General features: G+C 44.5%; 1 protein-coding gene across 2 annotated transcripts in view; it reads left to right on the forward strand.

The window, feature by feature from the left end:
• MAPK8IP2 (mitogen-activated protein kinase 8 interacting protein 2) overlaps window positions 1–25192 on the forward strand; it is a 451558-nt gene that overhangs the window by 142458 nt on the left and 283908 nt on the right. For both annotated transcript variants that reach the window (XM_069629461.1, XM_069629462.1), the window contains exon 2: window positions 23346–23451. In XM_069629461.1, the coding sequence (XP_069485562.1) occupies window positions 23346–23451 (106 nt within the window). The remainder of the gene's footprint in view (window positions 1–23345; window positions 23452–25192) is intronic.

Genomic DNA, 25192 nt, shown 5'->3' on the forward strand with positions numbered 1-25192 from the left:
ATAAGCGGAAAATATTGGTCCTGCATGCCCTTTGTTATAGTATGCACTAATCGTTGGAACAAAATGCCAAATTCCCTTACAGAGGAAATGAGCACCCGTACTCCAGCAAAGGACGTAAGACCTTTCTCATTAGAGAATGCTTTGACCCATACAATGATTCTACCTCACAGCCCCTTTCACTCCCGCCATTTCCCTCGCCGGCCTCCTGTCCGTCTTTCTATTGACCAGGGCTACTGTGGGTGAGGTACCGTGGTCCGTTTTCAAGGGCCTTGTGACCCCACACTTACCTGTCATTTGTTATGAGGCCTTAAGACGGCTCGTACTTGTCATTGTTGAGCCTCTGACTCTGCGCCCTCCTTGCCAGTCCTACTGTCATGAAATGTCTTTTGGGATCCATGACTATGCACCTCTTTGCTTACCTTTGTTGATGTACTGTGGATTCCTGCATGTACCCTTTTTACACCTACCTGATTCCCCTTCCCCAGGAGTGGCCTTCGTCTGGCTGTCTGTCATGTTTCCTGTATGGGATCCTTGTCTGTGCGCCACCTCGTTACCTTATGCTGATGTACTGTCCGGGCTTGCATTTAGCGTTCTACACTTTCCCTCTGCACCTACGTGATATGAATGTTGCAAGACAAGAAACATCAGGATCTCTCCCTTCTCCCTCCACACATTAACAATACACTTCTCGCATTGAGGAGGCACGCCTAGAGTGGTTACTTGCCCAAATAGCTTGAAACCCGGAATAGCAAACCCCTTAGATCATAACTCCACCCAAACACTCTCTTCCCATATCACTATGCTTACTCTCTACTATACACGATCACACAATTAGAATGCAGCTATACCCCTCGATCAATTCGGCATAGCTGCTCACATACGAAAATTACCCCCTGAACACCTCATCATTCTAATAAAATGCAGCAACACCCCATGACAAACCGGCCTAGCTGCACACATACGCGTCCTACACAGGCCTAACGCAACCAGAACCCAGTCTTGGTGTCCACCCTCCAGACTGCACACATTCAACTGATATCAATACCACCACACCTAATGCTAGGATGCAGCTACCATCAGGCATTACATCCACTGCACACATAAGTGGTGCACCCAAGCACCCTATGACACCTTACTCTCTCAACTGATCTGGACTACGGTCCGCGAGGGCGTTCAACCTACTAGCGCTTTCAGGTCATACCAATGATATATAGAGCGCTATATAAATGGCAAATAACAAATCTTTGCTTCAGAGGGATACCTACCAGCACTTTGAGGTACCCCACCTATATCTCTGTTTGGGTGGGCATGAATAAGTGGTTCCTACCCCACCTCTGCGCTTCGGGAGAAACACCTACATAGGTTTCCAAATCTATGACCTATTTTCATAAGGATCATGCTGGGTCACATTAATGCCTTTAAATTACTTCGATATATACTGTGCTACAACCTCATCATGTCCTAGAAATAGGTATAGTCAGGAGAAGGTTGGGTAGCCTAGCTTCAGATAAGTGATAAAGTCACAGAGCATCACTGATTCACAAATTATAATGTACAAGGGCATTGAAAACTGATTTTGTGGGATATTATTTTAGGTTGTTTCCCAAAGCATGCTTTTAGCGAGAGGGAATTTGGTGTTGGATGGGCATCATTGTAAGGATGGGCATTGGGGCAAGTATGGGCCATGAGCCAAGAATATGCCTTGCATAGGGATGGGTCCAGTGGGCAGGTATGGGTCTGGAGTGGGGATAGGCCTCATGCAGGGATTGGCTTGGGGGGGGGGGGGATTGCCTCGAGTGAGAAGTATAGATTGTCTTTGGGTGAGGTTCAGGGACAATGTCTAAGAAGAATGTTTGGTAAGGTTACTTTTGGGTCTACAGAGCAGTGAAATAGCATCTTTCATGTACAAAATGATGCCAGGCCTGGACTTATATTCTATAATCAACTTCTTCTGTCATAAGAAGCCAAACTGTAAATTGTATTTCTATGATGTTACACTTGATATTATTAAAGTAACTCAGATTTAAAGGGGTTCAGTGTTAGTTTGTTCATGCTTACACAGCTTATACATGTAACAATGATCTCTTGGGCACACTGTCAGATTTGCTTCCAGAAAGAGGTGACCTAGGAGCAAGTGTAAAGCAGATGGAGAAGATTGTCGGGGATGGCGGAGCAATGACACAGAGTTTAGGGCTTAGAGACTCAGACCTGTCTTGAAATGCAGCTAATACATTGAACCAATCAGTAAAGGGGCCCCCACACCCTTGTTTAATTTGTAAGACCTGCGGTTTCACCCTAAATAACCCAGGGTAATCCAGACGCAGCCTCACAGATGAGGCCCAACAAGGCCAAAACATATGTCCGGCGTTACTGATGATATTGTTCAGAAGGGAATTGCCTAGCATTTCGGTGCTGGACTCCCCTTGTGGGTGGGACCAGAATGATATGAAAATTGATATTTCTCCTCTGTGAAGGGTGCAGGACCTAACGTGTAGTTCTAAACCCTCCAGAGTGGGAGAAATTACATAGAACAGGGTATTTGACCCATGTTCATTCTCAGTAGAGGGACTCCCAGATCCTTGTTTTATACTTCAAACGAAGAACCGTGGAACCAAGAACAAATGAGCGTGGAATAGAGACACTGAGAAAGAGACAGTGGTCCCGTTGCATTTTAATTACTCATGAGTATGGCCAGCGATCACAATATCAATAAAAGCTGGCAATGCAAGCTTCCCAGCATGTTTGCAAGTCGAGCACACTGTTACCAAAGATAAAACAAACATTAGCAGAGTTAATAATTTGGGACTTTGGTATTGTGGATTGCATTTTACATTTAGGATTGGTAGAGTGGACTAGTGTTGTGGAATGGTGGCATTGAGTGGAGTTGTGGTGATTGGGGGTTTGGAGGTGTAGGCATGAGTAGGTGTATGGGTGTGGAGTGATGGTGTGGTGGCATGGAGTGGGGTGCCGGCATGGAGCAGTGTGGTAATGTGGAAGGGTGTGGTGGAGGGGAAGCAGGTTGTCGAGTGTGTGTGTGAAGTGAAAATGTAAGTGGTGGTTTATAGTGGGGGGGTGGAGTTGTGGTGTGGGAGGTGTGATGGTTGTGTGCTGGTGTATACTTGTAGTATGGAGGTATGGTATGGTGGTGAGGTTTGGTGGGGTCTAGAGTGGTGGTGTAGAGTGATGATGCAGTGGCATGGAGGTGTGTAGAGGTGTGGCAGTGTGGAGTGGTGGTGTGAAGTGGGGATGCGAAGTAGGGGTGAAGTGGTTGTGGCTGTGGTTATTGGGGGTGTGGAGGCATATGGGTGTAGAAGTGTAGGGTGTATTGGCTAGAGGAGTAATGGTGTATGGGTGTGATGGTGAAATGGTGTGGTTTGTTGGTAGTGTGAAGTGATGTGGAGTGGTGGGGTGGAGTTGTGGGTTGGAGTGGTGGTGTAGAGTGGCAGTGCATAGTGATGGTGGTGTGCAATGTTGTGAGGGTGGTGTGTGTGTAGGAAGTGGTGTAGCTTGGAGTGGTGTAGTATGGTGGTGTTTAGTGGGGGTGTGGTGGTTGGCAGTGTGAAGGTTAGAGGTATCGAGGTGTAGGTGTGTGGATTTTTAGGGGTGTTGGGGCATGATGATGCAGATTGGTGGTTAAGAGTGGTGGGATAAAGTGGTGGTGTAGACTGGTGGTGGTGTGGAGTGGTGGTGTGGAGTGGGGGTATAGTGGATGGGGTTTTGAGTATAGGGGCATAGGCCTGTGTTGGTGGCATAGAGTGGTGGTTTGATGTAGTATTGGTGTGGAGGTGTGTTGAGATGTGGAATAGGGTGGCAGTGTAATCCCCACTGCAGAATATCCATACCTTGCACCTGCCTCTCTACCTCCTGCCCCCACAGAGCCATGCCCCTACCTGCTGTGCAAAATCTTGCCTGGCTGTGTCTGCTTTCCTCATGACCCTCTCCATTGTTGCATGTTTACTCATGATTTCATTCTCTTTCTAAGGGAATATGGGGATTGTTGCTTAAAGCAAGCCAAAGTTCCTTTAGATATAGACCCAAAACACAAGGGAAAACCTAACAGTGTTTTCAGGATCACAATCCCAAACAGGGAAGATTTTTCTTTTTTTTTTAAACGCCTTGTGGCAGCAGGGTGTGAAAAATCTTGAGATGTTGTCACTTCTTCCAGAGGGAAGCCTCTTCCCACGAAGCCAGGTAGGTGCGGCTGCTATCTGATAGCCACCCTGTGGGTGGTACTCAGCGGGAGGATGTCATGGGGAGAGACTCCTCCTCGAGGGACAAGGACGACCATCTAGATTTTTCTCTTTTTCATCCCAGTATGAGCCAAGGAGGTTTCTCTTGGGTAGTCCCTACTCTTCCTCGTCATGGTGGAAGTTAAGTACTGAGTTTTGCAGAGACACATGGGTGTCTATTGTATTGAGGAAAGGTGTGTGGAACTGAGGTTAGGGCTAGGGCACCCAACATCCTCATATATCCCTAGCCCTAACCTCAGTTCCACACACCTTTCCTCCTTACCATAGACACCCATGTGTCTCTGCAAAACTCAGTACTTAACTTCCACCATGACGAGGAAGAGTAGGGACTACCCAAGAGAAACCTCCTTGGCTCATACTGGGATGAAAAAGAGCAAAATCTAACCAGAATGAATACAATGGGCAAGAACTGGGACGAGGAGGAGGTGCAGAGCACTACCGACTATTCCTAGAATCTTGAATGAGCCTTCTTGTGGTTCCCTAACTCCCGTTGGAGAAGCACATTTAGTAATAGAGGAAGGACTACAGAAGAAGAAGCGAAGCTCTCCCTGGAGGAACCGCGAGATTTGAAGCCGGCGAGTGAGGACAAACAGGGAGAACCCGTCCAAGATGCTAGTCTGCTGGCAGAGGCGGTCCTGGTAGGTCTGCTGTGGATGGACAGACGAAGCAGGAGGAAGAATGGGCATCGAATCAACTGAGGGAGCTGGAATGTGCAGTCAGGTGAAGAAGCACAGCCCAAGACGGAGAAGATGCTGCAGAGCCTCCGCAGCCACTGGAGAAGAAGTCCAAAGCCCGAGAGGGAACGCTGCGAAGCCCACAACTGACCGGAAAGCACTGGTAATTACCCTGCAGGTATCTGGGTTGCCAGGACAGTTGGTGGGACATCAGAGGGGCTGAAGAGTGATGAAAGACAGAACTGGAACCAACACCCAATAACAAATAGCCTACTAGACCATCCTCCTCATGGCAGTACCTAGTGGGGTAGGTAACCAGGTCAACCAAAGCGAGGGGGAGAGGAAAGCGGGCTTCGGGACCCGCACACAAGAATGAAGAAAGCCTTAAACCATCTACTTCCTGGCTTTACCTGGCAGGATAGTCGACCAGGTCTGCCAAAGTGGGGAGAGGAGGAAAGCCAGGTTTGGGACCCTCATAGAAGAACAAAGTGTGATGAATCCTGCAGAGTCCTCACAAAGTCCCTATCTAAAGTCTCATCCCAGATGACCAGGGAAAGGCAGATACTTTCTGACCCTGACGGTGGGGGTGGTGTCCTGTGGGAGGATCACCTTGGAGGACGAAAAGCCCAGGGGAATACAAGGACTCAGTTGGGTGTGAAGCATTATTTGGCTTCCATCTCCTCAATGCTAAAGTATATAATAGCTTGTTGTCAGAACAATATTTTTGCTCCCCAAATTGAACATCCTAATATGAGTGGAAACAATAATAAACCCTTGGGCATAGGGAGAAGTGAAAACCCTTCTAAATCCATGGAGACCTATAGAACTAAAAGCTCCCCTAACTCTCAAAGGTACAGTGAAAAGGAGTCTGTAAATAATAACTTAAACTCTAAATACCTTTATTTCTCCATCAAATCAAGTCTTGTGGTTATGCTATTCCTTTAGAGAATATTAGCGGGAACAGAAATGAGATTGAGATAAAAATAAATCAAGCTTTTAAAACGAATTTGTGCATTAGAGAGTCCCATAATTCCCAAAGTACAGGGATGAAGAAGAGGGCCAAAGAGTAACAAAACTGCAAAGTGCAGCTTGTTAATGGGAATGACCCACACCTGAGGGAGACTGTAAGGCTTAAAACGCCTTCTGTGGTGCAGGTCATTAGTTAGAAGAAGGTGCAGCGTAGCAGTCGTAGGTGCAGGAGTTGTGAACTCTCTACGTTATATTAGAAGCAGATACCGGAGGTGGAAGAAGACGCCGAAGCACTGTCGAGCAACGAGCAGTATCCAGTCATGAGAGGGTCTTTGCCTCCAGAAGCCTTATTTGCAGAGGTCGTGCAGTGGGAAGCGTGAGAGAGGGGTGCATGCTCCCTGGAGATCCATTTTGCAGAGACTGCGCAGCGCGAAGCAAAAGTTTGGAAAGCTTTCCCTTCCCCCAGGCTATCTCTGGTGGCATGCGAGCACCGGAGAGCCTTTGGAGCAAAGGAAGATATATGTGCAAGTGGCACTGGCTGCGAAAGACTGAAACTAGCAGATTGGCAGTTCGTGAGGAGTGAGTGAAGAGAAGGACCTGTGAGCAGCGAGGGAAATGGAAACGCAAGCCTTACCCGGTGAGTTCAACAAGTGATTGTAACACCGGAGCGCTCCGCTACTGCTCGCGTGCTCAACAAAACGCAATTGCGTATCAGTAAATATAAGACGGAAGGCCATTTTGAATACCGAACTGGCAAGAAATAGAGAAATATTTAAGATCAAATGACTTTGACTTTAAGAATTTGAGTTAATTTATAACCCAGGAATAAGACAGGGCAATACTTCTAAATCTGAATGCAAACAACCATTACCCAAGGCAAAATAAAATAAAACCAAGGCAATTTAACACTAACAAACATTGCCAAAGTCGGAAAGGGGCAATTGAAAGTCCCAAAAGTTTTAAAGTTTATTTTCCATGTGTGAAGAAGTCCATACCAAAAGCTGATATAAACTCACATTACCAAAGTCAAGGAAGAAGCAGAATAAAACCATATAATTGTCAGTGTTTGGTTAACAAAGAAGTGGGGAAACAAAAGTGGCAAGAAGGCTGCCCTTCTGGTAAAGGCTGTTCAGAAGGAGATGAGCATAACTTACAGAGGTGTTGGAAATCACAAAAGTGTACTAAAGAGCACCAATGTGAATCTTGCCTTCCCAAAAAAATTGCTTAAAGCTTGATGTTGAAAAGTAAGAAGCACAACAAAGTTGTGGTGAGCTGACCTTAACCACAGAGACACTTGTTTGTAAATTACTGTTCGGGCAAGGTAGTATACCTGAACAACGAACTTTCAAGTAGGAGGCCTGGTATGGGAGTAAACCAGGTGTGATAGAAGTAGTGGGCCTGGCATGGAAGTAAACCAGGTGGAAGTTGATGAAGTGTTGTGAAGTGGGGTTGATAAATTATCTTGTCAAACTTTCATTGCTGAAGCAAGAACTGTATATAAAGCTGCTGCAGAAATGTTTTATATCCTTAGAACCAAAAAGCTGTTGCAGAAGCATCCAGACAAGGACAATCCATGGTAATAATGATGAGCTAAGGAAATATTCTTGGTTTATGCAAACAAGATAGATTTGAGCCTTATTATTACAAGCAGAAGAGAAAAAAGTTTTGTTGCATTCTGAAGTGATGGAACTTTGTATTGCCAAATTCGAGTCACAAAGGATTGTGTTGGAACTTTTGTTAGAGAACAGAATTTCCTTATTTCTTTTTGGTACTGTGTAAAAGAATCTTGTTTGAATCTAGGGAAGGGATATTCACCCAGATCATAAGGCGAGACTGTTATCATATTGTGAATTTAACTGCTATACTTTTTGTTGCCTTCGAACTGCCATGCATTACCTTGTTGAGTTACTATATGTATAAATGAGAGGGACATAGATCTTTTGTTAGAGTGTTTACTTTAGTTTATTTTATTCAAGGAAATCCTTATTAGGGTAGGGATGGTAAGGCGTTTATCCAACCTTTTGAGTTAATAAAATTGCATCTTTTGAAAATCCTACACAAAGTTGTCCGGCTCACTTTTCTGACCCCTCACAGAAGAAAGCCTTAAACCACCTTTGGTGTGGCAGTACCTGGGTATCTGGGACCTGAGTAGTGAACCAGGTCTGCCAGAGCAAGAAAGAAAAGAAAGGTCAGCGGAAGGCAGCCATTCCCCTGGTGTTGTGAACTGTGGAATTAAGAATAAGAGAATCCAGGGGAAGGGAGTCATTCCCCCTGGTGTTGTTGAACTGTGTTACCAAAGTGAGTGAGAGGCGGGGGGAAGGGAGTCGTTCCCCCTGGTGGTGTTGAACTGTGTTACCAAAGTGAGTGAGAAGCCGGGGGAAGGGAGGCGTTCCCCCTGGTGGTGTTGAACTGTGTTACCAAAGTGAGTGAGAAGCCGGGGGAAGGGAGTCGTTCCCCCTGGTGTTGGTGAACTGTGCAACCATTTGGAAAGGGCTCAGGGGAAGGGGTGTATTCCTTCAGGTTGTGTTGAACTGTGAAGCCTGGATACCAGGACAAGTGAGTCATTCTCCTGCTAACCAGGACCAGGGGAAGGGAGTCATTCCCCCTGGTTGTTTTGAGCATTTAAATCAAGTCACCAGAAAGATACAGTCATCCTCCTGGTAACCAAAGTTTTATAGACTAGGAGTGTTCCGAATAGTAGATTTAAGTATTCGGCTGAATACCAAATAGTTTGACAAGTATTTGACGGGAGCCGAATAGTTGGAAATTAACCCCTATATATTAAATGTATGGCACACCCGCATGCATATGCCTTCGGGCTACTCCCATAACCTGATATGAGGTCTCAGCAGCCGTAAGGGAATGCAACCTCCATCTCCAGGCCATCTCAAGGCCTTCTGGCTGGCAAGACAGCTTCGCTTGAAAGGAAATCTTCTGCTCTATTTATTTTTGTTTGTTAAGCCCAGGTTGCCATAACAACAAAATCACCTGTGTTTAGTGCCTGTTACTAGACAAATCTGTGGGCTTTGCTCTGGAAAAAAGTATACCTTGTCTGTTTGGTGTTTGTTGTTTGTTGTTTGTGTTTTACAGTTTACAGTGAGAGGGTACAGAAGGGGTGGGGAATTTCACGTTTCCAAACCTGCTTCAGCAACAGATAACTGTGCTTGTGGCCCACAAAAAGAGCCTGGCCTTAATCTTTGAGGTGGTGTGATTCCTGTACGTGTTTTCGGTTTAGCAGAGTAGCGCCTACTAGCAGACCCTCACTAAGACGGCCGTCACGTTTCCAAGCAGCGCCTGCCACCCACAAAACTCTGTGCTGCCACCACCAGCCCTGAACAGCACAGATCCCAGATCCTGTCTCGAACCCAGCAGAAACGCCATCCTCCATCGTTTCCTGACCGGGAGCCTGCAGCGGTGCAAACGAATCTGATGCATCGTCTGTCAGCTCATGGTTGGGGGCAAGCAGCCCCGGGTGTGACATTAGCCTGCCTGCCAGTGCTGGGTGTCTTCAAAGGCGGGGTGTTACGGTATGGATTTCTGGACGGTATTATAACCTTCTTGACAAGTAGGGGTATACCATGTTATCACAGTATAGCACACATATTAAAGTCACCTTAAATAATACTTTTAACACTTGGTGAAAATGTTTGACTTTTCTTAACAGACTTACACCACAAACAAGAAGTTGTCTTTGTATATACATGTGTTTTAGTAGAAGTGACAAAAGTGGGCACTTCGTCTTTTAGGACTGTTAATTGGGAACAACAAACTCCCTTCTTCATTTACTCTCATTTACTCAGTGCACTTTGTCCGCAGTGAGTGATAGCGACCACTGACTACATATCACCAGGGTAAAGAAACCCTGTGCCCACCCACACTGGACACATGTCTGGACGAGGATATAGGTAGGCAGGATTTTCGACCCTTTCTATTGAAGTAGACACCCCAAGTCTTTGGGGCCCCTGTTAATCTTTCAAATAAAGCTTATAGCATTGTTTAAGTGGTCATTTAGGGTTTCAGCTCCACAACTAAGCTGTTTTTCTTTGTTTGGAAATGCAGAGGACAGTTAACGTCCCTTGATAATCCACACACCACAAAATCAAGGAACAGGCTGAGGCGGTGTCACTTCAAATGCATATTTGGGGGCCAAACATACATCGCTCCAAAAGGTGATCAGTAATCACAGACCATTTTTACCCTGCTGTCAGCTAGTTGGTGTGGTGGGGAAGTGATATATTTGGGAAGTATTATTCAAATTCAATGATAAAACCATGGACTTCACCCATTGTAGTATGCATTAGAAAACACATTCTCCATTATACTCTGTTACAATCTAAAATGTAATTTATATAATCCACAATAATTTACAAACCACACAGATTCCACAAATAACCTAAGTCCTTTACTTGTGATGCACTGAATTAATTAGTTCCTTCTCATTCCTTACAATCTATTGATTTTGTTATCAGGTATGTGCTTCAAGGATACAAAACTGCATCACCTGAAATTGTGTGTACCCAAAAAACATATTGTTAACGTATGCAGACTGCTTTTTCCAGCTTTAGGGAATGGGGCACCCCAAATAACATTTTGAAATGGGCAACCATGCATCTTCAACCAGATCTGCAGATACCCAAAGCAAAACAGCTGGTAAATGGATATTTCCAGGTAATCGCTCAGTCATCTCAAAAGTCTGGCCAGAGAAAGTGTGAACACGTACAAACATTTTAAATCTTTGGTGCATGCTCAGTCAACTCCTCATCCCCTGTGAAAACTGGGACATACGGGACACCGTGCAATCGCATACTTCTCTTTTTCAGACAGTCTGCATGCCACAAAAGTAGGCTGTTGGTTTAGCAGCACTTCAGAAATGTCAAAGAAATGCAGACGGTTGCCATGTAAAAGGAACACATAACATAGATCATGATTGCTTATAAAGAAGCCTTTTCAGTGCGATTTTATTTATTTATTTGGTATTTATAATGCGCCAATACAGCAAATGGTGTTCCTCTGGACTTTTCTGATGGCTGTAAACTGATAGCATGCAGGTCTGACCCCCCCCACATACTTTAATGTACATTGAGTTCACTCCAATGTAGACCAGAATGCTAGTTGGGCGACAGAGGTGAAGAACTATCTTTAGGTCTGTCAAGCACAGGTCCATTCTTCTAACCTATATGCAGCACTTTTCTCTGCAATGTTGACGCTCCAAACCTCGGTGAAAGTTGCGAGACTCACTCTATGGCATTTGGCCCACTACTTTTGCACTCAAGTGCTTTTGCAAAGTGTGCTGCAGGACAGGAGCTAATGTGTTCTTTTGTGGAGTGTTCAAAGGGCCTGGACCAAATTGATACGTTTATGATCTGGCTGGCAGGGTGGTTGCTGTGCAGCGGGCCTGCCGGCTCGTCTGTCTCTCTCAAATAATATTTTGTTTCACTAAGCTACGAAAGAAAAAAAAAATGGAAACGAAGATAAAGCTTTCTTTACACACACAGGCTCTGAACATGACGATTTGGCATCCCCTGAGCACCATTCCTCAGACAACAACCCTTTCCGCATTGCACGTGGGAGGCTTTTCTTTCACGCAAAACGTGTTTCTTTTTGTGTGGAAGATAGCTGCGGCACGAGGTTCCGATTCAACTTTTCACTGGGGCCTCGTGCCGACTGCCAGTTCCTTTGACACCAGTTTATCTGTTTTGCTCAGTGGGGGTGCTAGCTTACTGGAAGGTGCCAGACAGCTGCAGGCAATTTAAATGAAATAATAATGTGGTCAGAACTTCCACTGTCTGCGTGCGCAGCCCTGCACAAATCTGCTTTGCAGTCTTGCCACTGTCGCTCACGTGTCCATTTGAGCAAACTGAAGCCACTGCAAACAACCAAAACTGTGCTTTGATGCTGAACACGACACGGCAAACCGGTATGGTCATGGTCAAGGTTATTGTGATTAAATGAGGAGGTTCACAGTCATTTCACCGGCATACCAGTATACCGTTACACCCCTAGCGTGAATGGGGCTAACAGCAGAGATTGTGGCTTCCTATCGCTCCGTGTGAAGTAGATATCGTTGAGCACTGCAATCACAGAAACAGCATCAGCAGCAAAGGGACAGAGTAAATGACAGCTACAGGGTACAAGAAACAGATCCGTGTCTGACAGCACACATCCCCCGTCGGCTCCTAGCTCGTGTCCACACACGGCAGTGTAAATAAAGCCGATCTCATTACGAGTGGCACTAACCTCGGAGAAGCTCCACCCTCCCCCCGACAGCCCCGGTGGCGCAAGTCACTGTGTTTCCCTCCGTCAGAGAGCTTGGGAAGGCTGGCGCGCGCACACTGTGCTGCTGATGGCGTCCTCAGGCCCACACTTCTAACAGCGTGTTCTTGGAGGCAGGGAGCAGATGGCAGCCATCATGGTAACTGCACTCCGACCAGACTATTGGCAGAGGCGCCAGTGACTGCTGCCTATTGGGCAACACACGTTCTCTTTGTACTGGGACTCCTTAATGAAGTGAAGCGCAGTGTCTGGCACTCCATGGCAGGTGTTTTTTGGGACAGTTTCACAAGGCCACGCGGGCAGTCAAGTGGCTCTGTCCTGAAGCACAGTGCACGCCAGAAGTTCGTGGCATGCAAGGGCAGTGGCCTGGCCTCTCTGTGCAGCAAAGAAAGTAACTTGGGGTGTAACATTCGGATTCGAGTACTATTCAAGTAAGTATTAGACCGAATGCCGAATAGTTTCTTTTCAGCCGAATTTGGACGAATACTTACTCAAAGCCAAAGTTTGGTACACCCCTAACAGAGACTTACAAAGACAGAGTGCAAGGACATAGGCAGTGTGGCCGCCAAGAAGAAGTGTTTGAATGTAAGCTTTTTTTGTGCTGGAGAATGGCTTTGAACTGGGAAAGGGAGCCATTCCCCAAAGAAAAACCAAATCTGAAAGTGAACTTTTATCGCCAGTCCAGAAGAAGGGAGAACATTTACTTTATTTCAAGTGTATAGGTGTAAGGGACAGAATTAGCCTTTTGGTCACATGACAGTGGACTGTTTCATTCATTTGGACATTCTGATATACCCATTAGCATTTGAGTTGAGGCTGGGAAACCCCTCATACATTTAGGGAGAGATAGGTTTACTTTTATTTTTGGCTCAAGTAAGGGTCATAAGCAATCACCATGCCACCTGTATTTCAGTCTCCCCTTCTGCGCCCTTACAGAGGGAAATGAGCAGATTTCATCAAATGAGCACTCACAGTAATGGGGGCAGTACAGGAGGGTTTTGTGGAAATGAATGCAAGGAGCAAGGCTGAGCTTACAGTAGAGGAGACAACAGTGGTGCTGTGCTTGGGATCACTGCACACAAAAACAGAAGGACATGATTTTAAAGCCAACTCAGGATTGACACAATTAATGCCAAACTCCTGCACATTGGTATAATGGCGGATGGTCACTTATATGAACAAATTGTGTTTCTTCTGTTTTATGCCATCACCCTTGCCTGTTGACATGGCAACCAGATATTCTGTTTAATAGCAGCCCTTTTCTCTCATTCTTCTGTGTAGCAAAGGTTCATTGTGCCAAAACCAATGAAGCGTAGAAGGAAAGCATGTGATTTCAAAGGCAACCCAGGATTGACCCAATTAATGCACAACCCCTGCACATTGGTTTAAATGCTGGAAGATCATAAATTAAAAAATTGTGCTTTTACCGTTTCATGCAACCTGGATTGCCAGTTGCCATCTCAACCACATAATCTGGTTTCCAGCACCTCTTACCTCTCTCTGTTCTGCATAGGTAAGGTTGTTCCGCCACAATGTACCAAAATCAGTGAAGAGTAGATGTTTATGAAATCTGGAGGCAGCTCTATGGCTCGCAGTGGAACGTATAGCTTTGGGTGTAAATCAGGCATCTCAATGTTAGACTAGTCGGGATGATGTCTGAAAGGACAGGATGAAGCTAGACATACTGTAATGTTATAACAGACATCAATGCTAAGTCAGTTATGTCATGTTATGCAGTATTTATGAAGCATATTATATGCCATGTGGACAAACTCATGATGTTGACGTAATTCCTGAGCTGGCTGGTACAGTTTCCCTTCTCTGATGTTCACTATACAGCCAGGAGAACCCTTCAGAGAGTTAGATCTGATTCGTCCTCAACACTCATGAGTGTGGTCAGTGGAGGACAGAATTGATAGAGTCGGGAGATCGGGGCTCACTGGCAGAAAGTCTTCTGTAATCTGTGGATTTCCCTACCAATTGAATGTGTTAAAGTTAGAGACAGGAGCTCTGTGATCTTTGGTGGAGCTTCTTCTGCCAATTCTCTCTATGCAGAAAGTGTTCTTCCACATTACGCACATGTGTGAGCATGCGTGTGTGTGTGCGTGTGTATGTGTGTGTGTGTGTGTGTGTGTTTAGGAGTGCAATAAGGTGTTTTGATTGGTTGGATAACACCTGTATAAGTGTAGGTAGTTTAGATAGGATCGCAGAGTCAGCTGACTGTATGGCCTCAATGTGTTGGGGGTTTATCAGGAGAGGGAGCCAGGCAGTAGGGTTGGATTTGTAACATTTTTCAGCTTATATGAAGGTTTATGTGGTACAGCCAATATCTCTGTATTTGTTAATGGGCAGTCTTCTGCACATTGTGGGGTTTTATTTGTGGGTAGGAATGAGGGGTGCCATAAAAGTTGTGTCTTTGGCATCCACCAACACTTGCCTGTGTGTAGTTGGGTATAATGGGAGCTATGTCTTCCCGTAGACCTTGTGTGTCAGTACTAGTGTGAAAGCTTTGTGTTTGTATAATGTATTCTGCGAATTGTGGGTCACTCAAGTGGCGAAGCCCAGCAGAGGGGGTGGGTCAGAGACTTTTCCCAACATCCATGTCAGTGTCTAGGCAGTGGAGTTAAGGGTTCAGTGTTTGTTGATTGAACATGTTCTGAGAGTTATGGCTGATTGACCTGACGTAGCTGTGCAGAGGGGCTGGCTTTGTGGCCACACTCAATTTACGTCAGTGTTAGTATAAGTGGAGAGTGTCCGTGATCTTCACCAGCACACATGTTAGTTTTATGACCTTCCTCTCCTTATTGTGTGATCTTCACCAGCATCAATGTTAGTTTTATGACCTTCCTTTCCTTATTGTGTGATCTTAACCAGCGCCCACGTTAGTTTTATGACCTTCCTTTCCTTACTGTGTGATCTTAACCAGCACCCATGTTAGTTTTATGACCTTCATTTCCTTATTGTGTGGTCTTCACCAACAGCCATGTTAGTTTTATGACATGCCTCTCCTCAATGTGTGATCTTAACCAGCACCCATGTTAGTTTTATGACATGCCTCTCCTCATTGTGTGGTCTTCACCAACACCCATGTTAGTTTTATCACCTTCCTCTCCTCAATGTGTGATCTTAACCAGCACCCATGTTAGTTTTACGACCTTCCTCTCCTCATTGTGTGACTAGTGGAATCCCTTGTACTACAGATGTAAGTGTGTTGTGCTCTGCTGGCACTGGGCTTCCTATGACTGTCCCCTTGAACAAATGTCTCAGAACTTCTGAAGCATTCGTTTCTGAGTGTAAAGTGAGGTTAACGTTACCAACTGTGAACAGAACTCATTCTCTGAAAAAATGGAACAGAAGACATATAGAGGCTAGTTACTTCCCTAAGCACCAATAAATAATATCTGTTGATCCATGATCTGATACCAACTCACTGGCTGTTTATTTTTAAACACGCCGAAAATGTAGCACACTTACAATGTCCATTGAAGGTATCAGCAACTGCTGGCTTTTTCCTCTGCACTCACAGTACAAATCTTGGGTGGTGTAATGAAATGCCAAAACTGCTGAGCAAACTAAATTCACTGCTTTATTTGATTGAATTTGTAAAGCACAACAAGGCAGATTAAAATGCATCTAGGCAATTGAACTTAACCAATAGGCATCCTTTAGTAGAGATGTTACATCAGCAAAACAAGTACTTCTTCAGAGCCTTGCGGAAGGGACCTAATTGTTCTACAGTACAAATCTTGAAAGGCATGAATTTCCACAAGTGAGTGCCCAGGACATAACATCTTTTATCACTCTAGGTCTTAGATTTAGACTGAAGATAGTTCAGGATTAAGCCATGTTCAGAACCCAGAGATTGAGCTGGTTTGCAGCATATGTTTTCATTTCCCAAATATGCAGTTGCCGGCCCATGAATCAATTAAAAAGCCATCAAAGAATCTAAACAAAAACTAAACTGGACAAGAAGGCAATGCTGAGATTGTCTGCAAATGGATGTGATTTGTGTCCTAGCCAGACAAAAAGCAATACAACTGTTGCATTCTGAAATGTTTATAACCATTGTATTGTCAGACTAGAATGCCATCATATAATGCATTTCCATAATCTAGTTGAGAGGTGCCCAAGGCACCAAGCACAGATGCATGTGTTTCCCTAGGCAAAAAGGGAAGAACGAGGAACCCAGGAAAAGTTTCCAGAACTTAAAAAACAGTGTTGTAACTTCTCCTAACTGCGAGTTGGGACTAACGTCAGCTTCCCAAAGTACCAACACATTTTTAACCTTATCAGCAAAGAATGTTTTCAGTCCAAAAAGAAAAGGTGGGCTGTGATGTCACTGGGGACATCTAAGAAGATATTTATGTTTTAACTGTATCATTAGAATTTTTGAAGAATTAAGTTGTTGTCCATTGAGAGTCATCCAGGTTTCAACCTCATCCAGCAGATGGATAATTTAATACGGTCTTCTTCAGGGCCCTTTCGTTTCATGTACACCCAAGATCATCTACATAGAAGTGATATGGTAACAACTATTTTCTGAAAATGGACACCAGGGACTAAATGTAGATATTAAATAACATACATGACAATGAAGACCCCTGCGGGACTGTACACTTGATATGAACCTAGGTTATGACAAAAGGATCCAACCTCACTCATTGGACCTGCCCTTTGAGAAAATATCTAAAGCAAGTGGAGAATTTGGACACTATGACTGTCATTGACATGAGGCAGGTGAAATAGTCTGATGGTCGATTGTATCAAAGGTGACAGAGAGCTTAAGCATCACCAACAAGCAGAGCTGACCGTTGGCATGTGACAAGATCACATCCCTAATCTAAAGTTTGTTAGACTCTGTCCTGTGTTTTGGTTGAAAACCTGATTGGAGTAGGTTGAGGATACCATGGGCCTCAACGTAGTTCTTAAGTTTGGATCTCACCATCTTTTCCAATTCTTTTGAAGGCAAAATGAGACCTTTGATGGGCCAATCATTTTTGGAGAAGATTGGATAGAGGGTAGGCTCAAGAGCTGCTCCTCCCCAGATCACTTCATTCTGCCACCAGACCTCATTGTCTCCCGACTTGCCTAACACATTTTCCTATTTCTGATCCTCAACCTCGTGCCCTAATGCAAGTTCAAAATGCAGCTACTAATATAGTAACTTGTCTGAAATGGAGGGATCCCTGTAGGCCCAGTCAACTATGAATCAAATAACTCCCCTTCCAATCCTACACAAAATCAAAAGACCTTTGCCTCTTGTACAAGGATACCACAGTAAAAAAAAAGGGGTGATGGCTGCAAGGTTTAGAATTCATCTTAACCTCTGGCATTGCTCAGGACAACCGTCCAAACCATCATTCTTCACCGCCAAGCCATTACAAAAGTGGAAAGTCCATATGCAAATCAGACTTGGTCCCATCCCCAAAAGGGGCAGTTCAGCCCAAACTGCTTGGGCACATCCCTTCTGCACGAGACCACAAGCATCCCAAAACATGTTTCGGCCTTGTTGGGCCTCATCACTGAGGAGTAGCTTGGGTCTGTAGGCCCAGCAGGCACGAGACCCACATTTGGGCATACCCGTCCCACTCGGGTTGACTATAGCAAAACAATAGGGTTGATGGCTGGAAGGTTTAGAATGAATCCTAACCTATGGCATTGCTCTGTGCAACCCTCCAGACCATCGTTCTTTGCTTGCCAAGGGGGGAAGACAATATGCAAATCAGACTTGCAGATACCACAAAGGCAAACACATTTTCCAAACTATTTTGTAAATCTAGCATTTACATAATTTGCTAGGAATTGACCATTCTTTATCACACCCTTATAATATACAGCTTTGAAATGAAGCACAGTGAGGATGCTACTGTTGGTGTGAATGATGCCGTTTTGGCTTTTAAGAGAAATACATTTGCTTGAAATGTTCTTATCAAGGAGTTGCTTGTATCTCCGTTCTAGAGCCTTAATGCACGTTTCCATCATATTGAGCTTGTGATGTTGCTTGGATCTCAACCACTTGTGGTGGGATTAGTATTAAAGAACATCTTTGAGTGTTCCTGAAGACATGCCTCGTCTGAACATTGAGAAAAGATTGCTGACGTTCTAGAGTAGTCGAACCTACTGGAAAATACAGAAACAAAAAAGGGACAGCAAAGTATATCATGATGAGGCGGGTATCATGATGCGGCGGATATCATGATGAGGCGGATACCATGATGCGGCGGATATCATGATGCGGCGGATATCATGATGAGGCGGATAGCTCTCTGCACCATTTCATAGATGAGAGCTTTCAAAAGCAGTAAATAGTCCATGGCGCGAAATTAAGAGAGATGTGCCGTGAACACTAAGTCTCAGCATACAGGGGACCTCAATATGAGTTTGTAGGTAACTGAAAAAAAGCTGGAAGTAATGCAATCACCTCAATTTTGTTCACTCATCCTGATGTGGGAGCTCTTTGCAAGTGTGTTGTTCAGTACATTACTGGTCTTAATTGTATTAACTCCACCTTTTTGGCAGTAACAGACTTGCTGCCAGTTTTACCACACTTCCAGCAAAGTGCTGGAAGTAACTCCTCCACTTTAATGCCAGTATTTGAAGGAATTACCATGGGAGAAATAACTGCCTGTAGAAATTCCTCCAAATCCCCCAGGGAGTGCGATGGACTCCATGAACGGGGACTAACATTGTCATAGCCCTACTCATAATCCAGAAATAATTACATTTAATGAGGCTGTAAGAGTTGAAAACATAACAGGCGGTAATTCCTCTAGCATGTCCTTGGACGTATCAACTCTCAAAAGATTGATGAACTACCACCAGTGGAATTACCTTCAGAGGTATTTCCTATCTTTTCCAATGAAGTTCTTTGTGACTTCAAAATCAGAACCAACCACAACCAATAATCAGGTGGAAATTTCAGTTACCAATGGTGGTAACTCTACTTGTTTTTGGAGGAATTAGTACTACCAATAAATCCAATACTGGAATGAGGCCAAGAGTTTTTAATGATGGATGTCATTTTAAAATTTGATTTTATTGCAGAAAAAGCACGTATGAGCTGTTTATTGGCAGAAGGGCAAGTTAATATTTTCTCCAAGAGTAAAGTTTTTAGAAGCAGCGTCATTGACGCTGATTGTAGAACAATACGACTTTTGTGCATTAAGAATTTTGCTGCACACTATCAAAAACATGTCTTTTCTTCTATTATTGTGGAGAGATCATTGCAGGACCTAGGTTCATTCAAAGTTTAATGGATTCTGTAGATGGTAAATGAGTCCCCAGTAAAATAACAACCAATAAGTTCAGCTTTCAAGTCGTAAATGAGATTTATATCTTTTTATGAAAACCCCAATGTTGTTTGGTGCTTTGGCAATCAGTCACAGACTGTGTTAAAGACTGGTGCGGACAGTAGCCATTCCGAGGGGGTTTCATCTTGACCACATACATGCAGAATGTAAACAGGAGAGGCTGCAAAGAGGCAGGAACCAGGCCACATGCATTGCAAAAAACGAGAGCATGAATCAAAACAACTAACAGCAAAAGCCCATGTTTAGCCAGAACCGATTCCTTTGGACCAGTCACTGTGTGAAGTTGCCCATAAAGCGTCTTGCCCCAGCTGGCTTTCAGGCTTCTCAAGGAATGTTTGCTCAGTGCACCTTTTAGTTGGGACAAGTATTGTTTTGCATTCTTGGAAGGCACGGTGGGGCCCAAGGTTAAGTATTGGGTGATAGAAATGGGGGCGAGGGCGTTTTATGAGACATTGCGGGGTAGAAGGTGGGAGTACGAGTGCACATTTTAAGGCGTTGGGGTGGTTTTGTGGAGCCTTATTCCCCTTGGAATCCCGATACGATGAGTGTTTGCTTTCTTTTTCTTCTCTATCCATCTTCTCTTGTCTTTTCTTCCTCCTGTATCCCTTCTCTTTTCTTGCCTTCTTCTCCCTGCTTCCTCATTCTTTCCTCCTCCTGGTTTCCTTTCTCTTCTTTTTACTGCTAAGGACGGCATTGTGGTTATGCTGTTATCTAGCCTAGCTCTTGAAATCATTGAGACATTATGGGACTGATTTATAAAAGCGTTTTACAATGGTGCAATTCCATTGGAAAAACGCTTTGTAAATCAGGCCCCATGTATCTTTATCCTTCTATGACATTTGTTTTTCCATATGCTTTCCCTAGCAGGCTGAATTGTTCTGTCCTTGTAAATTCCGTAAAACATAATTTGCAAAGATGCGTTCCCCAGACTGCTTTAACCTGTGCTGCGAGATGCTTCTTACCACAGGTCATCTTCATGATGCCCGTGAGATGGAAGCTGGCATCTAGAGTTCTTCTCACTGTATCTTTCAGCTAGAGTCAGTATCTACCTCCACTGTCAGGTGCTTCCGGTGGGAAGGGTGGTGGATCAAGATGTGAATCCTCTCCTCCAATCATGGCCCCATAACATGGTGCATAATGAGCATTTTTCAGTTCTGCATTCCAGTGATGGAATGTTGTTTATCACAGTGTTGTCACTTCAATTCCTATGTTTGAGCATTCTGTATTTCGGTTTTAACCAATACACCCAGTAAAACCCCTCCTAACTAAATATGTACTCATCAGTGGAAACCGGAAAACAGCATGTTCATGCCTGCTGGCTGCTTGTGTGGCGTGCTTTGTTTTTACTGTAATGGCTCGTGGAGAGGCACGGGGCGCGGTCGTAATGACTCAGTGTGGGATGGTAAAGCTCCATTAGTGACCAGTGTTAGAAACTCACATGTTGAGGGTTTTGGCTTTGCCGGTCAACAGTGTCAATGCGGAAAGGCCTTTTTCACAAATTCAAGTTTTCATGGAAAGAAAGGAAAGGGCAACAATGGACAAAGAATCACTGAACAAGTGCTATATCTTTTACGTCAATAAGATTGACTTGTACAGAAATGTTAAATACTACTTTTTCAAGGAATTCCTCTCAAAACTCACAAAGCTGCTCCCTCCCAATTTCCATTTATGTGCCACATGAGAAGTTATACATATGATAAAAGCAATATTTTTCTTGTGTGGAAATATGTTTTAAATAACTGATTTTACTACTTCAACATGTCAGATTCTGCAGCACGAAAAACAACTTTTTTGTATACACCGAAAAACACAGTTATCCGCAATTTTTAAGGGGTGAATGTGAAATCACTGAGTAACACTGATTCAGCGTTTTTAAAGCACCGAGAACAGGAAACCCTACCTATGTTGCATGTTATGTTACACAGTATTCATGGACTGCAACGCCTGCTACTTACTAGACCTGGTGTTTTCACATCATGCCACCGTGATGCTTCTTCATCACTGTGTTGCTATTATTATTGTTATTATTATTGTTATTGTTTTTTTTATAACGTGCTTAATACCAAAGAAGTTTCTAAGCACAACTCGGGATTCGAACCCATGTTGCCTTGCTTCCAAGACAAGGGCATTGCCACCGATCTATACTACCTCTGCTAAATTGTTTCTCAGGTGCAGCTATGCTCTTCATCACTGTAAGTCTCTGCTTTTTGGGGCTCATGGCCCTGTTGAAGGGCTTCTGATGGTGTTTATTTGCTGATTCACATGATGATGCAGTGCCCTTTTAATGCTGATAGAATATGATATGATATGATAAGACATTTATAACGCGCCTATACACAAGTGTTCAAGGCGCGACAAGGCAAGGGAGGGGGAACAGAGGGAAGACAGACAATGATCCTACTAGGCCAGGTGTCATTCAGATCGCGCAAGGGAAGGGGGAAGGAGGAAGTGCGGGGGGAATGGGGAGGGAACAGTACAGTACATGGGATAATAGAATAAATAAGAATAAGTAAAGTACGGCCAGCAGATGGCAAGTGCAAGGGTAAAGGGGAAGTGCAGGCATCAGGTGTCAAGTGCAGATAGTGGGACTGTAGGGATACAGAACACAGTCCCCAAGTGCAGGGGTTGCCAGGAAGGCAGTGCAGGTGTGCGACTTGCGGTGGAGGGGGCCTGGGACCGAGATCAGAGGGTGGCCAGGTAACCAGTGCAGTTTCAGTTTCAGCCAGGAAATCAGTAGGGGAGAGGAGGAGAAAAAGCAGACACAAAGAGAAAGGTTTTGAGGTGCTTCTGGAATCGGAGATGGTTCTCCTCAAGTTTCAGGGGGGCAGGGAGGCTGTTCCATAGAGAGGCCCCAGCCGAATAAAGAGATCTACCACCAACTCGTTGCTTGGAGAAGCGACTGACCCTGAGTGAGTTGGAGGCGGATGAACGAAGAGCTCGAGAAGGAAGATATTTAGGAAGAGAGTGTTGAAGATATTGAGGCCCCAGAAGGGCTTGTGGACAATGCAGAGGGTTTTGAACTTAATCTGCGCAGCCACTGGGAGCCAGTGCAAAGATGTCAGTCCTGGAGAGATACGATTCCTGGGCTTGATGCCAAGGAAGTCTTGCAGTCCTGTTCTGGATGAGTTGCAGAAGGCGCAGAGTAGAAGCAGGCAGATTTAGAAAGAGGCTGTTGCAATAGTCCAGCCTTGAGAGAACCAGAGCTCTGGAGACAGTGAGCTTCTGGGGGAGGGAGAGGAAAGGAAGAATACCTCTGAGGAGGTGCAGCTGGTAGTGTGACATCTTAGAAACGTCGGAGGTGTGAGGAGAGAAGGAGAGTGTGGAGTCGAAGATGACTCCGAGGTTTTTAGCCTCACAGGTGGGAGCAGGAAGAGGGCCAAGAGAGGCCAGCCAGAGAGTGACAGGAAAGGAAGGTGCATAGCCTTTTCATTGGTTCTGATGCACTGTATTTCATGGTAATGGCATTCTGTTTCTTATTGTGCAGACATGCTAGTTAACATGTTCTTATGGCTTTGCTTTTCTGTCAGAAATTGTGACCTACATGCAATTAAAATCAACCAAGACCAATGACCACTGAATAAAATGCCTTATGACTCATGATTAGAAGATTCTGTCAATTTGAGGATCATACAAATAACTCAGATAAACACACCTTTTGTTTATGCTGGTTTAATTAGACTTCATAGGAAATGGAAAGGGCCCTGGGTGACTATCAGAGGAGGATTGATTAAAGTCATGGTTTGAACTACCGCATGTGTCAAGAGTTCCCAGTGCTATTGCTTCCTCGATGCATTCCACATGAATCGGAATCCAGGCTTTGTCTATGAAAGATCTCTGACCAAACCTTCTGTGTTTTCTTCCCCTCACAGGCCCTCTCAAGATATTAGTCTTGAAGAATTTGACGATGAGGACCTGTCCGAAATCACTGATGACTGCGGGATCGGCCTTAACTATGACTCGGATCATTATGAGAAGGTAAGGGAGTGTAGGGGCCCATCTGGAGTAGTAGTGCTTTGGCACATGTTCTGTATTTTGGGGAGAGGGTAGGCGACCAGAAGATCATCAGGGAGGGTACATCACTGAAAGTTTCATAGCATCGGGACCTGACCTGATGTTCATCTACCGCCATAGCATTGGAGCATAAATCTAATCCTCCACCTTTACTCCACCCACATGTCCACTAATCCTCCACCTTTACTCCACCCACATGTCTACTAATCCTCCACCTTTACTCCACCAACATGTCTACTAAGGTATCCCCCTTTACTTCACCTAGAAAACTTTCTCTACACTAACTGAGTCTACCTTCACTTCGCCAGACATTTAATTAGTCACAAATGTACTTCTTCATGCCTTTACTTCACCTGCATCTTCACAGGAAATGCATGTGGTTAAGATTAGCGAAAGGTTATGGTGAAGGGTTAGCAGGCAGTAGAATATAGGGTGATAAGGAGGGAGGCACAGGGGGTCTCGCACTGTAATGACAGAGTGAATGCTAGAGGAAGTGAAAAATAGGAGCAGTAAAGGTATGGAGAAGTAAGTGTGACTCAGTGAATGTATGGTGAAGTAAAGACATCCATCCTTCTACTAAGTCTCCACGATATCCGATATCCGCAAAGCCTCTGTGGGCTCACAGCTTGGAATCGTACATTATGGTTGTAAGCACGGATCATGGATTAAGCAACTCTTCACCCTCCCCTCTCACCTTCCACTCCAGTGTGTCCTCTACCCCTACCTATTGAACCAGGCCCCTGTGCCAATATTCAGATTTGGGGTCTGTTGCCTTTATCCACTTTGGTCAATCAGCCATTTGGATAGAAGCAATTCCAGTGAGACCAACTTGTTTATTAGAATTATAACTTTCTCTTAATGAAAAATACCCAACGAACAGACAGTATGCAGAAAATACACACCCTTTTCCCTAAATTACATAGATAAGATAATGCAGGGCATGACAGGTCATGACCTCAGCTACTGGGTGCATGTACACATCAAACAAGAGGAGGGGTTGCGATGGATGGCCCTTCAGTACTCCGCGAGATACAGGAGCTTCTGGGTCCTAAAGTCAGCCATCTTTACATGTGTATTCTGTTATCAGAAGGTAGCCCACCCAAGCCAGAGCTGTTCTCTTCATTGCCATGAACATAGACCACCATGACTAATTGTTCAGGGAGGTGAAGAAAGGTGCTTCTCTGCAATGAGTGCAGTGGACGCCAGGGTTGAGGAAGCAGAGCAGCGGGATTGTTTCTACCTGTCAAGAAAGGAGGACACCATGTTCCTCCTCTTGGTGGAACATGATCGTCTCCTGTTTTCATTTTTAATTTACAGGGAAGTAAGTGGGCACCACTAGTTTAGAAATGTTTATATATCCAGGTAGATGTAGAGGTAAAAAATGTATAATAGTAGATATTTGAATGGAGCTGGCTGTGACAAGTCTGGAGACACCCGGACTACACCAACAGCTAAAGACCAAGTAAGAATACAAGGTCACACAACCGCTCTCAAAAAGGGCCCGGATCCGGGCATTCAATCAAGACATTCAAAAATATAGTTCTTATCAGGGTATCACAGGAGTACTTCAAGGTTGGTAAATAATAAAGATGAAGTTGTCAGTTGATTTTCATATAATATTGTATCGGAAGAATAAAGCTGTCACTGATATTTCCTTAGTGAGGGAGCATTTGCCGCAACCCATATATATTTCAGACTAAAGCCA

Source organism: Ambystoma mexicanum, chromosome 12, assembly GCF_040938575.1.
Source record: "Ambystoma mexicanum isolate Mex_15411 chromosome 12, UKY_AmexF1_1, whole genome shotgun sequence".
In the NCBI taxonomy this organism is placed as follows: Eukaryota; Metazoa; Chordata; class Amphibia; order Caudata; family Ambystomatidae; genus Ambystoma; species Ambystoma mexicanum.